Genomic DNA, 19,501 nt, shown 5'->3' on the forward strand with positions numbered 1-19,501 from the left:
TGGAACTCTCCCCCGAGCTCGAGCTTGGGGACCATGAAATTCCCCCGTCTTCAGAGGAGGCGGGGGGAGTGCCTTCCCTATAAGTAGGGGATAACCTCGAGAGGTCCCTATAGTCATTGGTCCCGTACTGCACCGCTATCCCATTCCACACCTCGTCCGTGGTGTACATGGTATCATATTTTCCGAGCCCACTATCAAACCTATGGACACAGTCTTCTACCCAACTCCATATGTAGAAGTGGTATCTATCCTGTGGGCACGAGACTAACCTATTGGGCCTGTGTTCTAGTAGTGTGAGGGACCACATCCTCGAGGTAGGGAGGACTTTACCTTCATCTGAGTCCGAGCTCGAGGCTTCATCATTGGCCTCATTCCCGGACCGCGGACTCCTCAGACGAACTGGGAGTGTTGGCCTCCTCTCTCTCCTCGGAGGAAGGGCGCCTGTAGGCAGGGGCACCTCCTCCCAACGTTCGTATTTTTTATTAGACCAGTCAGAGGTTGACTGGCCTTCTCCCAACAACCCACAGGCTCGGAGCTTGCCCTCTTGAAGAAGATACGAAAGAGACCTCCTGCCATAAGGAAGTCGGAGCAAGGCCTCTCTGTGCTCCCCCATTGCCTTGGTGGGGGAGGGACGCTTAAAATTAGCTGAAAAGCGAAACACATTTCAGCTAAGTACGGTCTTAAGGGCTAAAATTCCGAGCTAAAAAAATAATAATAAAAGTAACAAGAGTACTTACGAATCCGTCTGAACGATCGATGTCGAGACAGGGACAAACCGTCTGTCCAGAAAAAAGCCTTTTTGGAATCAGGAGGGTGGTTTGGAAGATCTTCAAAAATCTTCGTCTCTTTGGGGTAGCTCGAAAGATAATAAAAACCATCTCCTCCCCAAGCTCGGGAGGGGTTACTTTTCAAACAAAAGAGATATAAGATCTCTTGAGGTGAAGGTCCTTCCCACCCCAGCTCGTGGAACAAGGACCTCAGGGCAGACAGCACCCTGTATGAATTGGTGTTGAGTTGGAATGGAGCCAACCCAACGAAATCAGTGAAGTCTCTGAAAAAGGATTTCAAGGGCAGCAGAGCTCCTGCCCTTATATGTTCCTGGCTCCAGGCCGAATATTTCACACTGACGTCGCGACCCCCAGGGGCGAAACAGCTCCGTTCATGACTAGCCGGAGCTCGACACTTCAGGGTGTCCAACGAACTAAGGCCATGGAGGGCCAAAATGTCAGTTATTTGGTCGGCGGTGGTAACCGAGCTCTGGTAGAACTCGGCTTCGAACATCTCTCTCCGAGGCTGCAAGGACGAAGGTTCCGCCATTAAAGAAAATTGGAGTTCCCCTGGATGATATGCAACCGTGACTTTTAACGTAGGGTCGAGGGGAATTGGCCTAGGTCCTAGGTTGGGCTCCGGATAGATGGCCTCCCGAAGAACTCTTCTCTTCTTTTCAATGACCTCGTCTATCTGACGGTGATAGTGGGCTCGAGTGTCCTCTTGCTTACGCGCAAGCTCGTATTCTTGTATCCGACGCTGATTCCGGACGAACAGTGATTCTGGGCTCGGAGATTTAGGCTCGTAAGGGATGGCTCGCAATGACCCCCATCGTCTTTCCAGATTCTGTGACATCTAACGAGAAAGAAAAAATGGTGAGGGCCATGCATGCAAGAATCACGACCTCGATGGTATGAGCTCGGGGATTTAGGAACAAGAAATTAATTATTGAGACCCTTACTAAAGAGTCAGAGCGTGTGTTCCACGGGAGAGAAAATGAGCGTGGAAGATTTTTTGAAAATCCCGAAATTCAAGGGAAAGAAAGGTGGCGGTTAGCCAGGAAGGGCATTCTCGGTTTTCGTGCATTTGTCAAGGACAAGGGTTTTTACCCGAAAACTTATTAGACAAGAAACATGGCCTAAAATTTTCAAAACCCAGAAAATTGAAACTTTGCTCAAACGTTAAAACTGGATATAAACCAGTGATGCGAAATCCAGCAGGGGAAGTCTAGGAAACTTGAAAGCCTATCGAAGTGAAACCCCCTATCTTATTATGCTAAGAACATAAACTAGCATACACAGCAAAAACAGTATAAAAAAAAACAGAAATGGCATACTTACACAGTGATGGTGATTGCAGAGAAATCGTCGACTGAAGAAGAGGTTGCAAGAAAGAACTCACTGACTCGAACAGACCAGGATTTCTTTGTTTCTTGGGTCGAGAAAACATGCGCAGGACAGAAGCTTCTTAGGAGAGTCTGGTTTTCTGGTTGTTTTTCTTTTCTTGCTTACGATGAACAAACGTGAAGAAGAAGATGAAGAGGGTCTTGTATATATAGGTGGAAAAATGGAATTAATCAGGAGCGTCGAATGAAATCCTCACTAGATCGAACAGATGGGGATCAATGACAAGAAGGTGCCGAAAAGTTGTCAGACGGACGATCGTGGGCATGTTTCCAAGGTACTCAAGTGCCTAAAGTGAGCAATACCCAGCTGACGCGTGTCCATTTTCAAAGGTGTGACGGTACAGTTCTCAGAGAAAGTAGTTCAAAAGTTTCCTTCTCTTAGGATTCGAACAAATACTTTTGAGGGGGCAAGATGTTATACCCAGATTTCGAGCTATAGTAAATATGACCTCGAAAGCTGAGTTCGCAATAAATGGTCTCGTGAGGGTTAGGGCATGCTCTAGGATTGTAAATCGAGCCTACAAAGTACGATACACGACCTCGAGTATCGTGACCTCGAAATGATCTCGATCTCGAAAGGGAGCTCTGAGAGCACCCTCATCTTCAGGAACAACTTCGGAGCAGGGGTCTTGAGCTCGACGTACTATCTCGAAAGCCATGTTAGCTCGGGAGATGTCACTGGCTCAGGCAATGATGGGAAACTTGGGAGGCAAGAGCCTTAGAGATACGCGATCGCCGCTTTGAATATCAACAAGTATTATAAACATGAGATGTAATCCTCATTTATTAATGTAAATCCCCAAGAATCGTGGGATATTATTTAATCAGTTATGCGTTTCCTGGTCTTCAGGGACGTTTCCTTTTATATCTGATTATAGGCATTTAAAGCCATTTATTTTATTCACAAAAGAGTAACTACTCAAAATATGTGGGATAGTATTCTGCATCCTTCTCTATAAATAGAGAAGCCATGCACCATTGTAAAGGACCGAAATTCTGATCCTTGAGAGAAAACTCTGGAGAATTCATGCTAAAGAATTTTTTTAGAGATAATCTTGAGATTAATAACAGAGACTCGTGGACTAGGCAGATTTAACTGCTGAACCACGTAAAAAATCGTATGTTTGATTTGTTTGTTTCGTTTGGCCAATGTCATTTATTGTTTTTGTGCTCTTCTTTTATCTGTTGACGAAAAACGGCGTCAACAAATGTCAAGTTTCAAATTTTCAATTTCTTTTGCGAGTTCACTAAAAAATCGTTTTCGTGAAGTATCATCCACTTTTAAAAATCCCAAAAAATATTCTTCCATTCTTATTGGACTAGTTGAGATATCTACACACCTCAATATAAGAGACATTTGTTCTTGATGACTTAAATCAGGAGTACAATCAAGTATAACTGAAAAATATTTTACTTCTTTGACTTTTTTCAAAATTGTATTTTTCACTTCACTCGCTAATAATTGAATCAACTCATTTTGAATTCTATGTCCCAAATAATGATTATGAATTTCATTATTTTGAATACGTCGAACATGTTCTTGCATAATTGGATCGAATTTAGCAATCATGTCAATTAAACTAAAAAAATTTCCATTGTTCTCTTGGTAGATCTTTTCATTATTTCCACGAAATGCCAAATTATTCTTTGCTAGACTTTTTACAATAGCAATTATTCTTACTAAAACATTCCTCCAATGTTCCTTCTCCTTATTAATTCGTTCTTGCACACTTTTATCTATTGTTTTATTATTTGCAAGTCTCAATTCTAAGTCAATCCAAGCATTCATGTTAATAATATGCTTATTACTTGTTTCATGTGTTTTAAGCCTAGCACCAAGATTTTTCCATTCCTTAATTCCTTCATTGCCTAATTGATTCATATTATTAGTATAATTAGAATGAAATAATTTGCAACAAAAACAATACACCTTGTCAAAATCCTTAGAATATACCAATCATCTTCTATCATATGTTTCTCCATTCGATAATTTTCTCATGTAATAAAAAGTGGAAAAATGCCTAGAATTTTCATCTTTTGGAAAAATTATATCATTTATTCTAATTGGACCTTTTTCTACTAACAAATCTCTTAATTTAGTATAAATAATTTTTCACTATCCGGGATCATAAATATTATAAGAAACATCACTACTCAAATTATCTTGAACATCTTTTCTTTCTATATCAACTTCATTTTCATTAATATTTTCTTGACCATCTTCATTAACAATTACATCATCATTCTCATTCTCTAAGTTCTTTTCTACCATAATTTCCTCATCTTCTAGTGATTTCAAATTATTTTTTTCAATTGTTTCACTACTCAAATTCAATGCATCATTCTTGCTACTTAAAATAAATATCAAGAGCTCCTTTTTGTGATTAAACTAAACTTTCTATTCTTTTTTTCTTTTTTAGTTCCTCATAACCTGAAGCATGTTTTCGATTATACATATTTTTTCTGACTCTAAAACTATTACATATAGAATAAGCAAACTAGCAAGCAAATCAAAATAATATAACAAGATAGAAATAACAAAACAACAATAATAACAATATAAAATATTATAAACAAATGAGTAAGAATGATATAACCTAGAGGCTGGAGATTTTTGCTTTCTAGCAAAATTATGAAGAAAGATTTTGATTCTTGAATCCAAATGCTTAAAGAAAGAATGCAAATGAGAGAATTTCACTTTTAGAGAATATATAAGAGAAATAAAATAGTGTATTATGAAAATTGTAATAGGAATATATATACACAAATATGTTAAGGGTATATTAATAAAATTAAATCTATCAATTACCAAACCAACGGTATAATTTGAAATGTTAACCTATAATTAATAACAATTTCTATTAACAAGAAAAAAATAATGTTAGAATATATATATTGTTATTACATTGGAAATGAAAAATAAAATAAAATAAAGTCAAAAGAAGTTAATCAGTACCTAATTTTTCTCACTAAACTGTATAACTCATGACTCACCACTTTAAAGTTTAAAAAATACTTTTTTTAAAAAAAACTTCATGAGTTAATCGTGTACAATAAATATCTTAAAATTTTAAATATATTTAATATATGTATATGATGGTATGAAAAAATGGGCCTCTTATATTTTAGGCCTTAGGCAGCTGCCTCACTAGCCTTGAGGTGAGGCCGGCTCTGGACACCCATTTATCCTAGTTATACAAAATTTCAGAAAATGATCCAGTTTTGTAAAATTTGACCCAAAAAAGAAAATCAGTCTTGTACAATTTGAAAGCTAATAATTTGGTTGTACAATAAATATATAAAACGAATTATTCAAAGAATGTTTAAGAATTATTGACGGCAAAATTACTCAAGTAGGTATTTATCTGCAAGATTTTGTATCTACTTGAGTAGTTTTGCCGCCATAATCTCATATTTATACGTGGAAATTAGATCCTGTACCCATTTTAAATGATCCACTTTAATTTTTACCCACTATTTTTAACTTTTATTTTAATACCCAAATTTTCAATTGATGTACCCATTATACCCCTTCAATTACATGTTTTTTTTTCTCAAACACATTACAATTATAATGTATTTCCAATTTAACTATAATATGACACATATAATACACATTACAACAACACTTAGAATCATGTGCTCAAATAAGGGTAATTTGGGAAATCTCATGATAATAATGGGTAAAGTTCAACTAAATATATTTAGTGTCTAATTTTAGTTAACTACTTTTAAAATTGGGTAGTTCTCAACTTTTCCCTATTTATACATGTATGTAAATATAAATTACATTTTCTTTGGAAGAAATAAAAAAAATTACATTAAATTAGATGCATCAAAATTACATTTATGGGCTTGTTTGTTAAACAAGATAATTGTCATTTATATTAAGTGGTACATATCACTATTATGCTAAAGTGACAGGGAAGGGGACATCAATTTATTGGCATAGAAAATTTGGTATGACACTAATATTCTATTTATATTAAGGCTTTATCTTAATGAATAAAATGAGGTTGATATTGAAGGGTTCAACACATTTGATTTGAGACACACATAAAAGATTTTTCTTTTTAAAAAAAAAGAAGGAAGAAACCGTTCACCACACATAAACTTATATATAATTGATGATATACATTCTTCTAGACGATAAGATAATTGATTATTGGTTGAAATTCTTTGATCTCCTTCTCTCATGTCAATAATTATTACAAAGGGATTCACATACCTTAAATATCCATCCGCCTTATCTTGTTCATACACAAACACATTAAACACATTGTAGTTGTGTAAATCTATTATTATTTAATGCAAAACATATATAGAAGTGAAAAGAATGTAAATTAATATGTTCAATTAAGAATTATCTATATATATAAAGGAGAGCTTCAAGAATATTATGTGGCACTCTAAAATCTCTTCAAACCACTCTTTTTATTTTATCATTTAATCTAATTTTTTTTATTCATTTTCTATTTTCTAAAATATCTTAATAATTGAAAATATCAATATATATACATATTAATTTGATTAAAAATTTATTTAGTTAAATATCTTAACTACTTATTTATTGATTTTCTCATTTAATCTAATTTTTTTATTCATTTTCTATTTTGTAAAATATCTTAACAATTGAAAATATCAATATATATACATATTAATTTGATAAAAATTTATTTAGTTAAATATCTTAACTACTTATTTATTGAAAAATACTAAAAAAATTAATTAAAAATTACGTAATAATTTTCGATTATCTATACATCTATTTTTCTTATTATATTATAATTATGTTTTTTTATTCCAAAGTGAAACCCTTCAACAAATGTAACAGAATTAACCAAATTAATACACATACTTATAAATACATTGATTCTAATATAGTCATACGTAATTAGTTATCCAATAATAATAGCATGAAAGAGATATCAATGAGAATGGTCACATATGGTTTAACTAAACAGTTATCACAATTAGATTTTATTATATCATTTTATAATTAACATTTTACAATCTAAAGTATCTAATTCTTTATTTTCTTTAATATTTTATTAATTTTTTCAGTTTTAACCCATAAAAGTATGCCGTTACAAAATAATATGTTGCTTTTGCAGGCAGTTTTCTTCCTTAGAAAGAGAACTACCTTGATATTGGTAAGAACATATAATACCCGAATATTAATGAGAATTAAAATTTATTATCGGGTGTTGAATCGCTTGATGCTGTCATTTTTATTTAAAATTCTAATTATTATTGTTTTCACTAAAGAAAGTAAACTCTGAGTATATCGATTTACACTATATATATGAATTTTAAAGAACCTACGTACCAAATTTTCAATTTTTCTTTTCGCTATGTAATTCAGTAAATATTAAATCTATATCTTTATATCTATATCTATATCTATATATAAAGGAGAGTTTCGAGGAGATTATGTGAGACTCTAAAATTTATTCAAAGCACTCTTTCTATTTTCTCATTTAATCTAATTTTTATTCATTTTCTATTTTCTAAAATATCTTAACAATTAAAAATATTAATATATATATATACATATTAATTTAATTTACTTAAATATCCTAACTACTTAATCATTGAAAAATACTAAAAAAAAATAATTAAAAATTACATAATAGTTTTCGGTTCACTATATATCTATTTTTCTGATTATATTATAATTATGTTTTTATTCAAAAGTGAATAGTTTTACAAAATATTATAATTATTATCATCAATCATAAATATTTATAATTGTATTTTTCTCTTATTTGATATTTTACTAAACTTGTGAAAATTAGATATTACTAATGGCATTCTTTGGATTTGTGATTTGTTTTCACTATAATAAATAAATATTTTATAGATTGTAATTTTAGTGGACATTCCCGCAGCAACAAAAGATGCGGAGGTTGATGTGAAACACGAAAAATTCTTTTTAGAAATAAGGAACACATTATGAATGAAAAATAATATAACTAAAAATAAAATAATGCACAACAACAAAAATAATAAATGTTTATTTAAATTATTTATGTTTTTTTAATTTAAATGTAATAGTTTTACAAAAATATATATTAACAAAATGTATAATTTAATTTAAATTTGATTTATTTCAACGATATATATTTTGAATTTAAATTTGATTAGATATTCATATAAAGAACATGTTGTACGAGTAGGGTGAAAAAAAATTCATATCATAGCAATCTCCTAAAAGTATTTTAAAATATGTATATTTTGTAATAATTACAAAAGACTGCGCGAAGCGCGGTTATGTTTTCTAGTAATGTTATATTTGGAAGCTTTTTATATTTAAGAGAAAAGAGTGTTGTTAATCACCTTAAATACTCAACACACTATGAAACTTGTATTTAATATAATATTTGACACCGATATTAAATTATACCAATTATGGTATGCCATATATATATAAAAAAAAATGTGGACACTAGGAACTAATTGCAGCTAATTGTCCAAAAATTAAATGATACTTCAATTTCCACGTGTAGGGTTCATGCATTGATTAATATTGCTAGTAAAAAAAATTATTTCTAATGATAGCTAAATTTTATTTTTCTATGGCATTTCGTATGTTTGGCCAAACAGGCCATGCATAACTTCTCCCACATTTCGTGCAGAGGATATTATTAGCAGATTTCCTCTAGGTCAATACAATTTGTAAGCTTTTTTTTTTTTTTTGTACCAAAATTAATTCTGCAAAAAATAAATGGAGAATTCATAATGAAATCATTTTTACGATTGCAACACTTGGTTCTTCATTTTCGATAACACAAACATGTGAACTAGTTAGATAGATTTAACTACTTAATCATTTAAAAATATTGACATACTTGTTTTCATTTATCTTATTTAAGCTTTATTTTTTTTTTGACGAAAAACTATATTTGCGTTCGCAGTCTCCAATCCAAATTATTTTTGTAAAACATACACATGCAGAGGACTTACAAGGATTATGGTAACCACCGACTTTTTATTCTTACCCGCCATATTCTTATATCTTTATATATATTATAAATATGATTTTAACGGAAGTTTTTGGTTTTCATTAGATTTAACACTTTTTTATTGTTTTCTAACACCGTTAGTTTTAAAATTATCTAATTAAGGTAAATAACATAAAAATAAAAATAAAAAAGTAATAATGAGTCATAATAATTTCTCATCACATATTTTAACATTTCACATTAAAGTATTTAAATTGCTCTATCAATTATGTTTTGAAAACTATAACCCAAAATTATTTATGTGTTTAAATTTATTATTTTCTTTATTTTATTAATTATTTATTTTGTCACTTAATGTATTTTTTTTTATTCAATTATATATATGACATAAAACATGAATATAAATATTTCTTATTTTTTCGTTTAATTTTTTTAATGAGTAATTACATATTTTAATTGTTTTAGCCACTAATATATATTATATATATAACTTTTTATTCACTTTATTCATTTTTAACTAAATATATAAAATTTGATCAAATAAACTTCTTAAATTTATAGTTTTAATTTAGAATTTCTTAATATTTTATTATATTGAATATTTGTTTCTAAAAGAAAATTAGAAACAAATATTTAATTTCAAACTAGAATCACCATATATAATATATAAATCAAAATATAAAAAATACAAAAATTTAAATTATTAAGAACACTAAATTTCAAACTTATAATCAAATAGTTTACTTTAAAACTAGAAAACATAACATATAAAAAGTGTATATCTAACAGACTCTTGGTTGAATAGTTTATTTTAAAAATAAAACTATCATATTATTTATTTATATTTAAACTATAGATTATATTTTGGCTTAATTTTTTTAATATGTCTGTGTCATTCTTTTATAATATATAGCATTATTTATTAATTTGAAATTTATATGCAATCCTAAGAACTTAATAAAAATAATTAATAGTTTTTTTTAATAAAACTAAGCAATCGTGCATTACAAATTTGCTTGCATCTAGTATATTAGACCACTTGAAAGCTGCAAAGAAAGTTATAAGGTACCTTCAGGGTACTAAGGATTACAAACTCATGTTCAGAGAAACCGACAACCTGGAAGTAGTTGGCTACTCAGATTCAGACTTTGGTGGTTGTACTGATTCACGTAAATCAACCTCTGGTTACGTGTTTATGTTTGCCGGTGGAGCTATATCATGGAGGAGTAAAAAATAGACCTTGACTGCTACTTCTACTATGGAGGCCGAGTTCGTTTCGTGTTTTGAGGCTACATCGCATGGTATATTGCTAAAGAGTTTCATTTCAGGCCTTAGAGTTGTAGACTCCATATCTAGGCCATTGAGAATGTTCTGCGACAATTCAGTTGCTGTATTCATGGTTAAGAACAACAAAAGTGGCAGTCGAAGCAAGCACATCGACATAAAGTACTTAGCCGTGAGAGAACGTGTTAAAGAAAATAACGTGGTCATTCAACACATTAGCACTGAATTGATGATTGCTGATCCTATGACGAAAGGCTTGCCACCCTCATAAATTCAAGGATCATGTAGTGAACATGGGACTTTGTTCCCTTATGTAAATTTATTGTACAAACTGAAGTTATTATCAATGAAACTCTTATATTGATGTTTTCTCATATTTATGCGCATTTTAATTTATGTGAGAAATTTTTATAGGACTTGAATAAACATAGGGTTTGTTCGTTTAAATACACAGCCACATAAATTACATTGTTATGTAATAAATATATTGTAATACATGGAAGATAATACTCGCCATAAAAAGAGGACCTATCACCATGATTCATGTGTTTATTATCTAACAGGGATAGTTATCGGGCCTAAGTAATACATTAATTTAAATGCTGACCAAGTGGGAGAATGCTAGAATATTTATTTATATGGTATATAAAATCAATTTGTTACAACTAATTTATTTAATATATCAAAGTCAATATTTTATTTATTGACAAATATTTTTTTTATGTGGTAAATCAACAACTTTGAATTACTACAAAAAACAATTACAAATAAAAGGCAAAAGCCCAACAATTAATTACAAGCTCTTAAAAGAGCCTCCACCCAATCTTGATCTACCCTATTGAATTTGTTTAAATTCATGTAATGTAATCTCACACACATAGTATGTATAATATTCTTCACAATTAATAACATCAATTGTCGGAAGTTTTTGGTCCCAAAAAACACTATTTCGACTATGCCAAATGAAATAAACCATAGCAGAAACAATGCTGAAAGAAATCTTCCTTCTTCCTTGCGACAACTTCTTTTTCACCAGCCACTTAAAAGATTTGTAATCACTTTTAGAGAACAAGAGGAGGTCATCCACAAAGCAAAGATGCATGAGCTTTAAACTCTTGCGTCTCGGATGAAATTTAAACTCAGCCTCCTTAGCCACCTTGAGCATAATCCTTGACAAACACTCCATTCCTATAACAAACAGAAGGGGGGAAATTGGGTCGCCTTGTCTTAAACCTTGTTTAGCTTGGAGGTAACCATGAAGAGTACCATTCATGGAGAAAGAAAACAGAGGAGTGGTAACACACTCCATGATAAGGTTTACAAATTTTTGAGGAAAGTTTAGAGCTTCAAGCATCTCTCTAAGAAATTCCCAGCAAGCATATCATAAGCTTTTTGAAGGTCAATCTTGAACAAACAAGCTGACTTTGCACTTCTTCTATCATATCTCCCCAAACCATGTCTTGACAAATCATAATATTATGTGCAATTTTTTTTCCTTTAACAAAACCACATCGATTCTCTGAAATGATTCCTGTAAGAACTTCCTCTAATCTCTTGCAAATCATTTTAGAAGCTATTTTATAAATCACATTGCAGCAAGCAATGGGTCTATAATCACTCATAGATTCCGGGCATACCGATTTAGGAATCAAAGTCACTATTGTAGCATTTATCTCTTTAAGTAATCTTCCTGAGTTAAAAAATGACAGAACAGCTTAAGTCATTTCATTTCTTGTTATCTCCCAAGTATCTTTAAAAAAAAGCACTACTATAACCATTTGGTCCCAGTGCTTTATCATCAGGAATTGAGTGCAGGGCATCTTTCACCTCTTCTTTAGTATAATCTTGCAATAACCAATCAGCTTGTCTTTGAGTCACCATTGGCCCTTCTTGAAAAATTCTCTTGTGAACTCTGGTTCTATTAGTAACACAAGATCCCAACAGAATGTTATAAAAATCTAAAAAAGCTTTGATAACACCCTCTTGATCATCAATCTATCTTCCAGTCTAATCTTTGATGGAGTAAATTGTATTCTGCTGCCTTCTTCTTTTAAGACTTGCATGAAAAACTTTTGTATTATCATCTCCACTTTTTATCCAAGCTACCTTGGCTTTTTTTACTAAGGTAACTAATATAATTTCTGTGAGACTCTACATAAAAGTGTCGAGGCCTAATTTCAGCCTCAATTAACTCTGCATTTCCAGGGTTTTGCTGCAAGCTTTGTTGAATCTTTATCATATGTTGATAGCTTTCATGTTCTTGAATCTCAACATTTCTCTTGCCTTGTCTATTCAACACTTTTAAACAAGATTTGAGCTTCTTCAGGTGAGAAACAAGACAAAACATAGGATTACTAATTGTCCTCACCTTCCAATTCTTATTCACAGTATCAATAAAACCTTCCAAGTTCTTCCAAAAATTAAAGTACCTAGAAGGCTTTTTACTATTTTGCATATTCGGGTAAATAGAAAGGAGGCCAGGAGAATGATCAAACTCACCTTCAAGGAAGAAAGTGACCTCAGCTGTAGTATATTTGTCCATCCACTTATGATTTGCTAAAAATCTGTCCAATTTTGCATAAACCCGATCTTTGCCTTCTTGTTTATTATTCCAAGTGAAGAAGTTTCCATTGAATTTGATATCTTCTAAATCACAATCTACTACACTATTCTGAAATGGAATCATCTCATTGGCATTATCCCGGTATTGAAGCCTTTCCTGAGTACTCAATACCGAATTAAAGTCCCCTCCAACGATCCAAGGGAAATTCGTACCTTTTGATAATTGCACAAGATCTTTCCACAGTTGGTATCTTCCTTTACTGTCATTGACTGCATAAACCATTGTTATAGCAAAACAGTCCCCTCTTTTCGGCTTTAACACATAGTGGATATACCAACTAGTAGCCCCTTTTATATCGACATCGAAACTATTAGGATTCCACTCAATGATAATCTGTCCATTAGGATGATGTAATGACCCAACTACTCTAGACTTTGGACCATTAACGAAACCTATACATAGACACTAATCCCTAATAACACTTACAAGTGAAAAGATCATAACTTTATTAAAAACTTGTAAAAACAAATGTTAAACTTACATAAAACTCAAAGTAGGATATGGGATCCCATTGTTTTAAAATCAAAACATAACATAATTGTATTTAAAAGAGATTACATAAATAAGTGCGGAAAAATACACATAAAACCATAAGTAAAGACTTCATCCTCGAATCGAAACTCTCAGCTCTTTGAATCCATTCCGCCTCAATACACATTCCCCAAGCTTCCAAGAACCTTTCCCGCCACTAAAGCTATTTTCCTGCACATATAAACAGAAAGGAGTGAGCTTAATGCCCAGCAAGGAAAATCTAACATATAATCATATACATAAATTTCATAATGTAACATAAAACATATCATAACACTTATGTCACATACATACTATAATAGCCATTATTACTTGGGGTTCCATAAACTAAACAAGTCATATGCCCGTTAGATTAGTGGGACTTGCTAGCTAAGCAAGTCATATGCCCATAATCTATTTGGGGCTTGTTAGTTGTATAGGTCATATGCCCAAGTCTACAAGCATACTTAACATAGCATTTTACATAACACATATTCATAAGATAAGATAACAAATCATATAACACATAAATCCTATCCTATTTTCCTTACCAAAATAACCGGGATATGAGAACTGATTTGGGACCTTGGAACACTCCTAAAAACCATTTATAATAGGGTGAGTATATTAAAGAAAAGGGATGAAAGTGATGAAGGAACTATACTATCAAAATATACATACCAAAAACCTTGTGCTCAAGAACTTAGATTTCCTAACCAAGAATAGGAATAAGGTTAGAATACTGAGTAGAAGACTATGAGAACTTTAAAGAAAATAATACAGAATGGACTAGAGTTTGGGATACCTTGAGTACTTCTATGACCAATCTAAACCTTGAACCAAAATGTGAATAGAACCTTACTTCCCAAGTGTTTGGTAAGCTTATAGTGATCAAGCTTATAATTCTCAACCCAAGTGTTTACACTCTCACACTAACCTAGCAACTTGCAGCCTCTGAACTTAGCTTAATAGATGAATAAATGGCTGGGTACTAGGTCCTATTTATAGAGTGTAGGAATGAAAAGATCTTCATTTAACTTGAATAAAAATAATGGCTTTTTAAGTGAAAAATGTTTGAATTATCGTTCAGCAGAGGCTAAAGACTCGTTTAGAAAGATGCTGGACTTATTAAGAGGTTAAGGATTTGAATGAGAACATTTTTGAAAACTTTCAAAAACACACTGAAGGACCCGATATATCACCTGGGCTAGCATGCCCGAGGCAATCGTGCGACTTTTCGTGTTTTTCGTATCTTCGTACTACGATATATCGCCTCCTATAGCTGCGATATATCGCCATACGCTGAATATTTAAACACGAAATTACACATTTTTAGCTTAATTTGAATTGAGTAAACAATCTTGACTAAGCCTTCTAACGTTTTCATAGCTGCTGACTGACCCTAGGATATTCAAATTTTAACCTTAATAAATTTATTCCTCAAAATACTTAATCATTATTAAACCTATACATGACATGTGCTATTATCTTATTGGGTCTTATCTAAATGTTATAATATAATAAATATTACACTCAATATCAGTCATATTAATCAAACCTTAGGTTAAAATTAATATTCCTAAACTATAAGTTAAACTTAGAAAATCTACAAGTGTACTATGAGTGTCCAAATAAATCCCGGTCTGAACCAAAAATCCACAGTCATAAAGATAATACTATTATTACTATTATATTACTATCTAACTTAGCTAAGTAAAGTTCTTTGGAATCTATAGATGATGAGCCAAATTATTAGTAAAACACTAGCCCTTAAACATTTTAGGTATAAGGCTCCTATTCTACGAGCCTTAACCTTTGTCTCAAGGAGCCCAACAAATCCTATTTGTTTGTTATGAATCATCTTCATAACACCAGTTTTCTTAGAGGATTTGTTGATGCCCCTTACATTCCAAATAAAAATTTTATCCATCTATTGGTGGAGGGTCTCCCCCTCAATCAATAATGGACCTCATCTCACATAACACCTCTCCAACCTCCACTTCATTAACAGAAACATCCTCTAACACATAAAAAGAGTTCCTAGTCTTCACTTTGGGTGGGATAGCTATCATAACGTTCTTCCCTTTAACTTCCTTGAAATCTTGATTATCTTCTGTTGCAGTTGTTGGTATCTATTCACTCTGAACCCCTGAAGCCTCCTTTGGTTTCCATAGCTTCCTACTTTGCTCCACAATTTTCACTTTCTTACACACATTACTGGTATGACCTATGCCCTTACAAATCTCACATTAATCTGGCTTCCATTCGTAAGAGACTTCGATATAGATCATCTGCCCTTTTTCATCTTCAAATTTTATTTGAGTTGGAAAGCCTTTTGAAACATCTATCTCTATTAAAACTTGAGCAAATTGGAGCTTATCCCTATTCATTGTAGCCTGGTCTTGCTTGATCATTCTCCCTAAAGTGCTTACAATTTTTTCCATTTATCTCTCTCCCCGGTATTTTAATTTAAGTTGTCTCAATTATACCCAAACTGGAACTTTCCAAACAACCTCTTTAGTAAATCTCACATCAGGATCCCAAGCCTTCATGATTAATAGCTTCCTATCAAAAAATTGATACCCCCCCTTAAGAATTCGATCTCTTTCCTCATCCGATTGAAATCTGACTAGGAAGATGCCATGAGTAAGTAAACTCACTCTATCTATATTCTGTTGCTTCCAAATTCTCCTAAAAAAATCCTTCAATCACGTGTATTGGGGGATTTTCTCCTAACACATAACACACAAGTGCAAAATTCCAGTATTGAATCTCATCAATTATATCTTCTTCTATGATTTTAGCATAGCCCCTACCTCTCCCATAACCTCCTTTCCAAAACGCAGAACAGGGAAAATCGAAGGAGTATTACCTGATCTGGTCTTCGCTGAGCTAGCCCCCATTACTTTTACAAAAGATGCTTGAGTTCCTGATCTCTGTATCAGCTCTTTCTCAGTTGAGTGTGGAGATAACATTATCCCCTCACCATCATCACCAAGAATCAATTTCATCACAATCATAGGTACACCAGGAATTGAATCAAGATCATGTTCAGAGTCTGAACATTGCAATTCCTCTAGTACCAGGAGTTAATCCATCTTTTTCGTTTTCTTTACTGGATCCGACGAGCTCAGACCTTTCTTCTTAGTCTTCAGAGTTTTGGCCGCATTTTTACGAAGTCTAGGTCTCCCTACCATAGCACAACCCTAGCAGAGCGTAGAGAGCCCTTTTATCTTCTTTTTTTTATTGACAAATATTCTAATTAATGGTCAACATTATTGTTATCCAATTTTGTTTGTTACCCAATTTTGCATATCTCAATCTGTGGCGGAGACTTTGATGGAATGTCCCACTCTATAAATATAGAGTACCGGTCCCCAAGCTTACTACTCATTATTCTGTCTTTCAGTAACTCCATCTAAAAGAGTTAGTGAGAGCTAGGAAGCCCGTGTACTCGTTCTAATTTCTCTTCTTTTCTTTTATAGATCTAGAGTTGTAGATTAAGATTATCAATAGCAATGCTTGGAGGTACATATATTCGATCATCTAAATTTTATAACAATCTATTTATTCCGCATTTGGATTGTTATGCATCTAGATTAAATTTTAATCCAACATATCGCTCATGTTTCGAGAGAGGAGAAATTCCTCATCCTTAATATTATAGAGGCGAACACCACAATTACCATGGCTCTGCCACCAGCTGCAGAAGAAGTAGATGGAAAAAACACAAGGACAACAACAACTATGCTCATCATTACCACAAGAACCACTGATTAATTTTTATTCTTACTCTCCATCTTCAGCTTCATATATATATATATATATATATATTGCAATATGTGTGATCAGTTTCTAAGACACTACCATTCTAGAATGATATCAAGGACATTAATTATTTCCATATCATTTTTAAAAAAATGATAAAATAAATAATTCTGTCCACATATATATACCTTAATAGTATAAGTTGTCTATTCCTCATTATTATTATAAGGTCATTAATTATTAATGCATGGGGACTAATTGCATGTATATTGTACAAATAATGGACCACTTTTTATACCTCAATAATATAATTAAGTGGTCCATTATTATTACTAGGAATGGACCACTTATATCTTTTTTATCATTATAAACCAAAAAATTAGGAGAAATATTCGGAGAAATATGCTAAATGATGGTTGGAATTGAAAAAATATGCCTCTATTTTACAATATTGGAAAAGTATTTTATAGCTCATCTTTTAATCTTCCTTGCGTCTGTCAGGAGATGATGATTCCATAATATTGGATAGAATTTATTGATAGATTGTAGATAAGATAGCAGCAGGGATAAAGTGCAATATACCTGGACAGAAATTAAAGCTCTCCTTAAAATTAAGAAATAGCTAATAAATAGAGATCTATATAAATAAATACCTGGACACCTTGCTTACATACATATAATCTCAACGTAATAATATGTATGTAGAATAATAAATTACTATACTCAACGTAATAAGTTTCATATGGTTCATAATATCAAATTTATATTTGTTATTCTTATCTTAAGTGTGAAAATATGAAAATGATGAATATTAGTGGATCAAAGAACACCTTTTCTTTTTAATAGGATTGATTCCATGGGAAGAAAATTCTTGTGACGTACTCCAAATCTGCCATTTGAAATTAATGGTGTGGATGTATATGCAAGAGATTATGAAGATAATTTAGATCAAATAATTGATGATAATGCACATTAATATGATTATCATTAATATGGATAAAATAAATCAATTAATAAGTTTGCAACCTTCCTAAATATTTATACACACAAACCAATTAACTTTAGTTATACAAACTTTCAAAAATATCCAGTCTTGTAAAATTTGCCCCAAAAATAAAATGAAAACAAAAATCTTGTACAATTTCAAAGCTAGCTAAACAATGACTTTATTTGAGAGATATTGTAGACTTTTATGTGATTGTGGGGGTCATTGTAAGTGTAGATCTCATGTCTCCCATTGGGAGAGGTGGGAGACATCTCACCTCTCCCAATGAGAGACATTGAAAGCTGTCCAAGCACGTAGACTTTCAATGTCTTCCATTGGGAGACGTGAGATGTCTCTCACCTCTCTCAGTAGGAGACATTGAAAAGTCTCCCAGTTTTTTTTAAATAAATTAATTAAATGAAAATATAATTAATATTAATTTAAAATGATTTAATAATTAATTAAAATGAAATTGATTTAATAATGAATATAATTAATATCTTCTTCTTTAGGTTCTGATTTTCCTGCATAATGTCCTGAGTTTGCTGCAAAATGGTGTCCATTTCAGGTGGCAATTGCCCGGACATTTGAGAAGTTGATGAAGATGCTGCCCTCTTTGTGCCAATTTCCCTCAACCTAGGAAACCCCCCAAACCCTTTCTTATAACACAAGCATGGCCCAAGGACATCCGTGACAATGTCCATATCAGGCGGGAACTGACCATCGACATTATCGCCGACACAAGAAGCATCAGATGATACATGCGCCGTACTCTGCGATGCTCGACGCTCAGTCATCTCAGTCTACACGGTAAAAACACATATATCACATTCCAATATAACATTATTTGAAAACCTAACTTAGAAATTTTTAATATAACTACATATAAAGTATAACTTTATTATCTATCTGCCAACATCCTATCATTAATGACTGCAGACCAGTGATTGCAAAAGAATGTAATTAATTTTTTTCTTGTATCAGGGAGCAAATGAGCTAAAGTTAACTAGGTCATGAAAATTCATATCTAAATCACAATAATGAAGATATTTTTGATATATACACTAAGAATAGTTTATTCCATTAATGAGGAATTTAGGTCTCTAAACACATACATGAACAATATTTGGTTGTTTGTAATGTAGATATGGATTTTCATGAACAAAATAACTTAGCCCATAAGCTCCCTAGTA

The 19,501-nt window shown here is 32.1% G+C and overlaps 1 protein-coding gene across 1 annotated transcript; it reads right to left on the minus strand.

The window, feature by feature from the left end:
* Positions 1-11,780: 11,780 nt before the first annotated feature.
* On the minus strand, positions 11,781-13,267 carry LOC133802067 (uncharacterized). The gene is made up of 3 exons (XM_062240302.1): positions 12,615-13,267; positions 12,198-12,340; positions 11,781-12,112 (listed from the first exon to the last, which is right to left on the minus strand). The coding sequence occupies exons 1-3, from the start codon at positions 13,265-13,267 to the stop codon at positions 11,781-11,783; spliced, it is 1,128 nt and encodes a 375-aa protein (XP_062096286.1).
* Between the last annotated feature and the right edge of the window lie 6,234 nt (positions 13,268-19,501).

The sequence above is a fragment of the Humulus lupulus genome, chromosome 9, assembly GCF_963169125.1.
Source record: "Humulus lupulus chromosome 9, drHumLupu1.1, whole genome shotgun sequence".
In the NCBI taxonomy this organism is placed as follows: domain Eukaryota; kingdom Viridiplantae; phylum Streptophyta; class Magnoliopsida; order Rosales; family Cannabaceae; genus Humulus; species Humulus lupulus.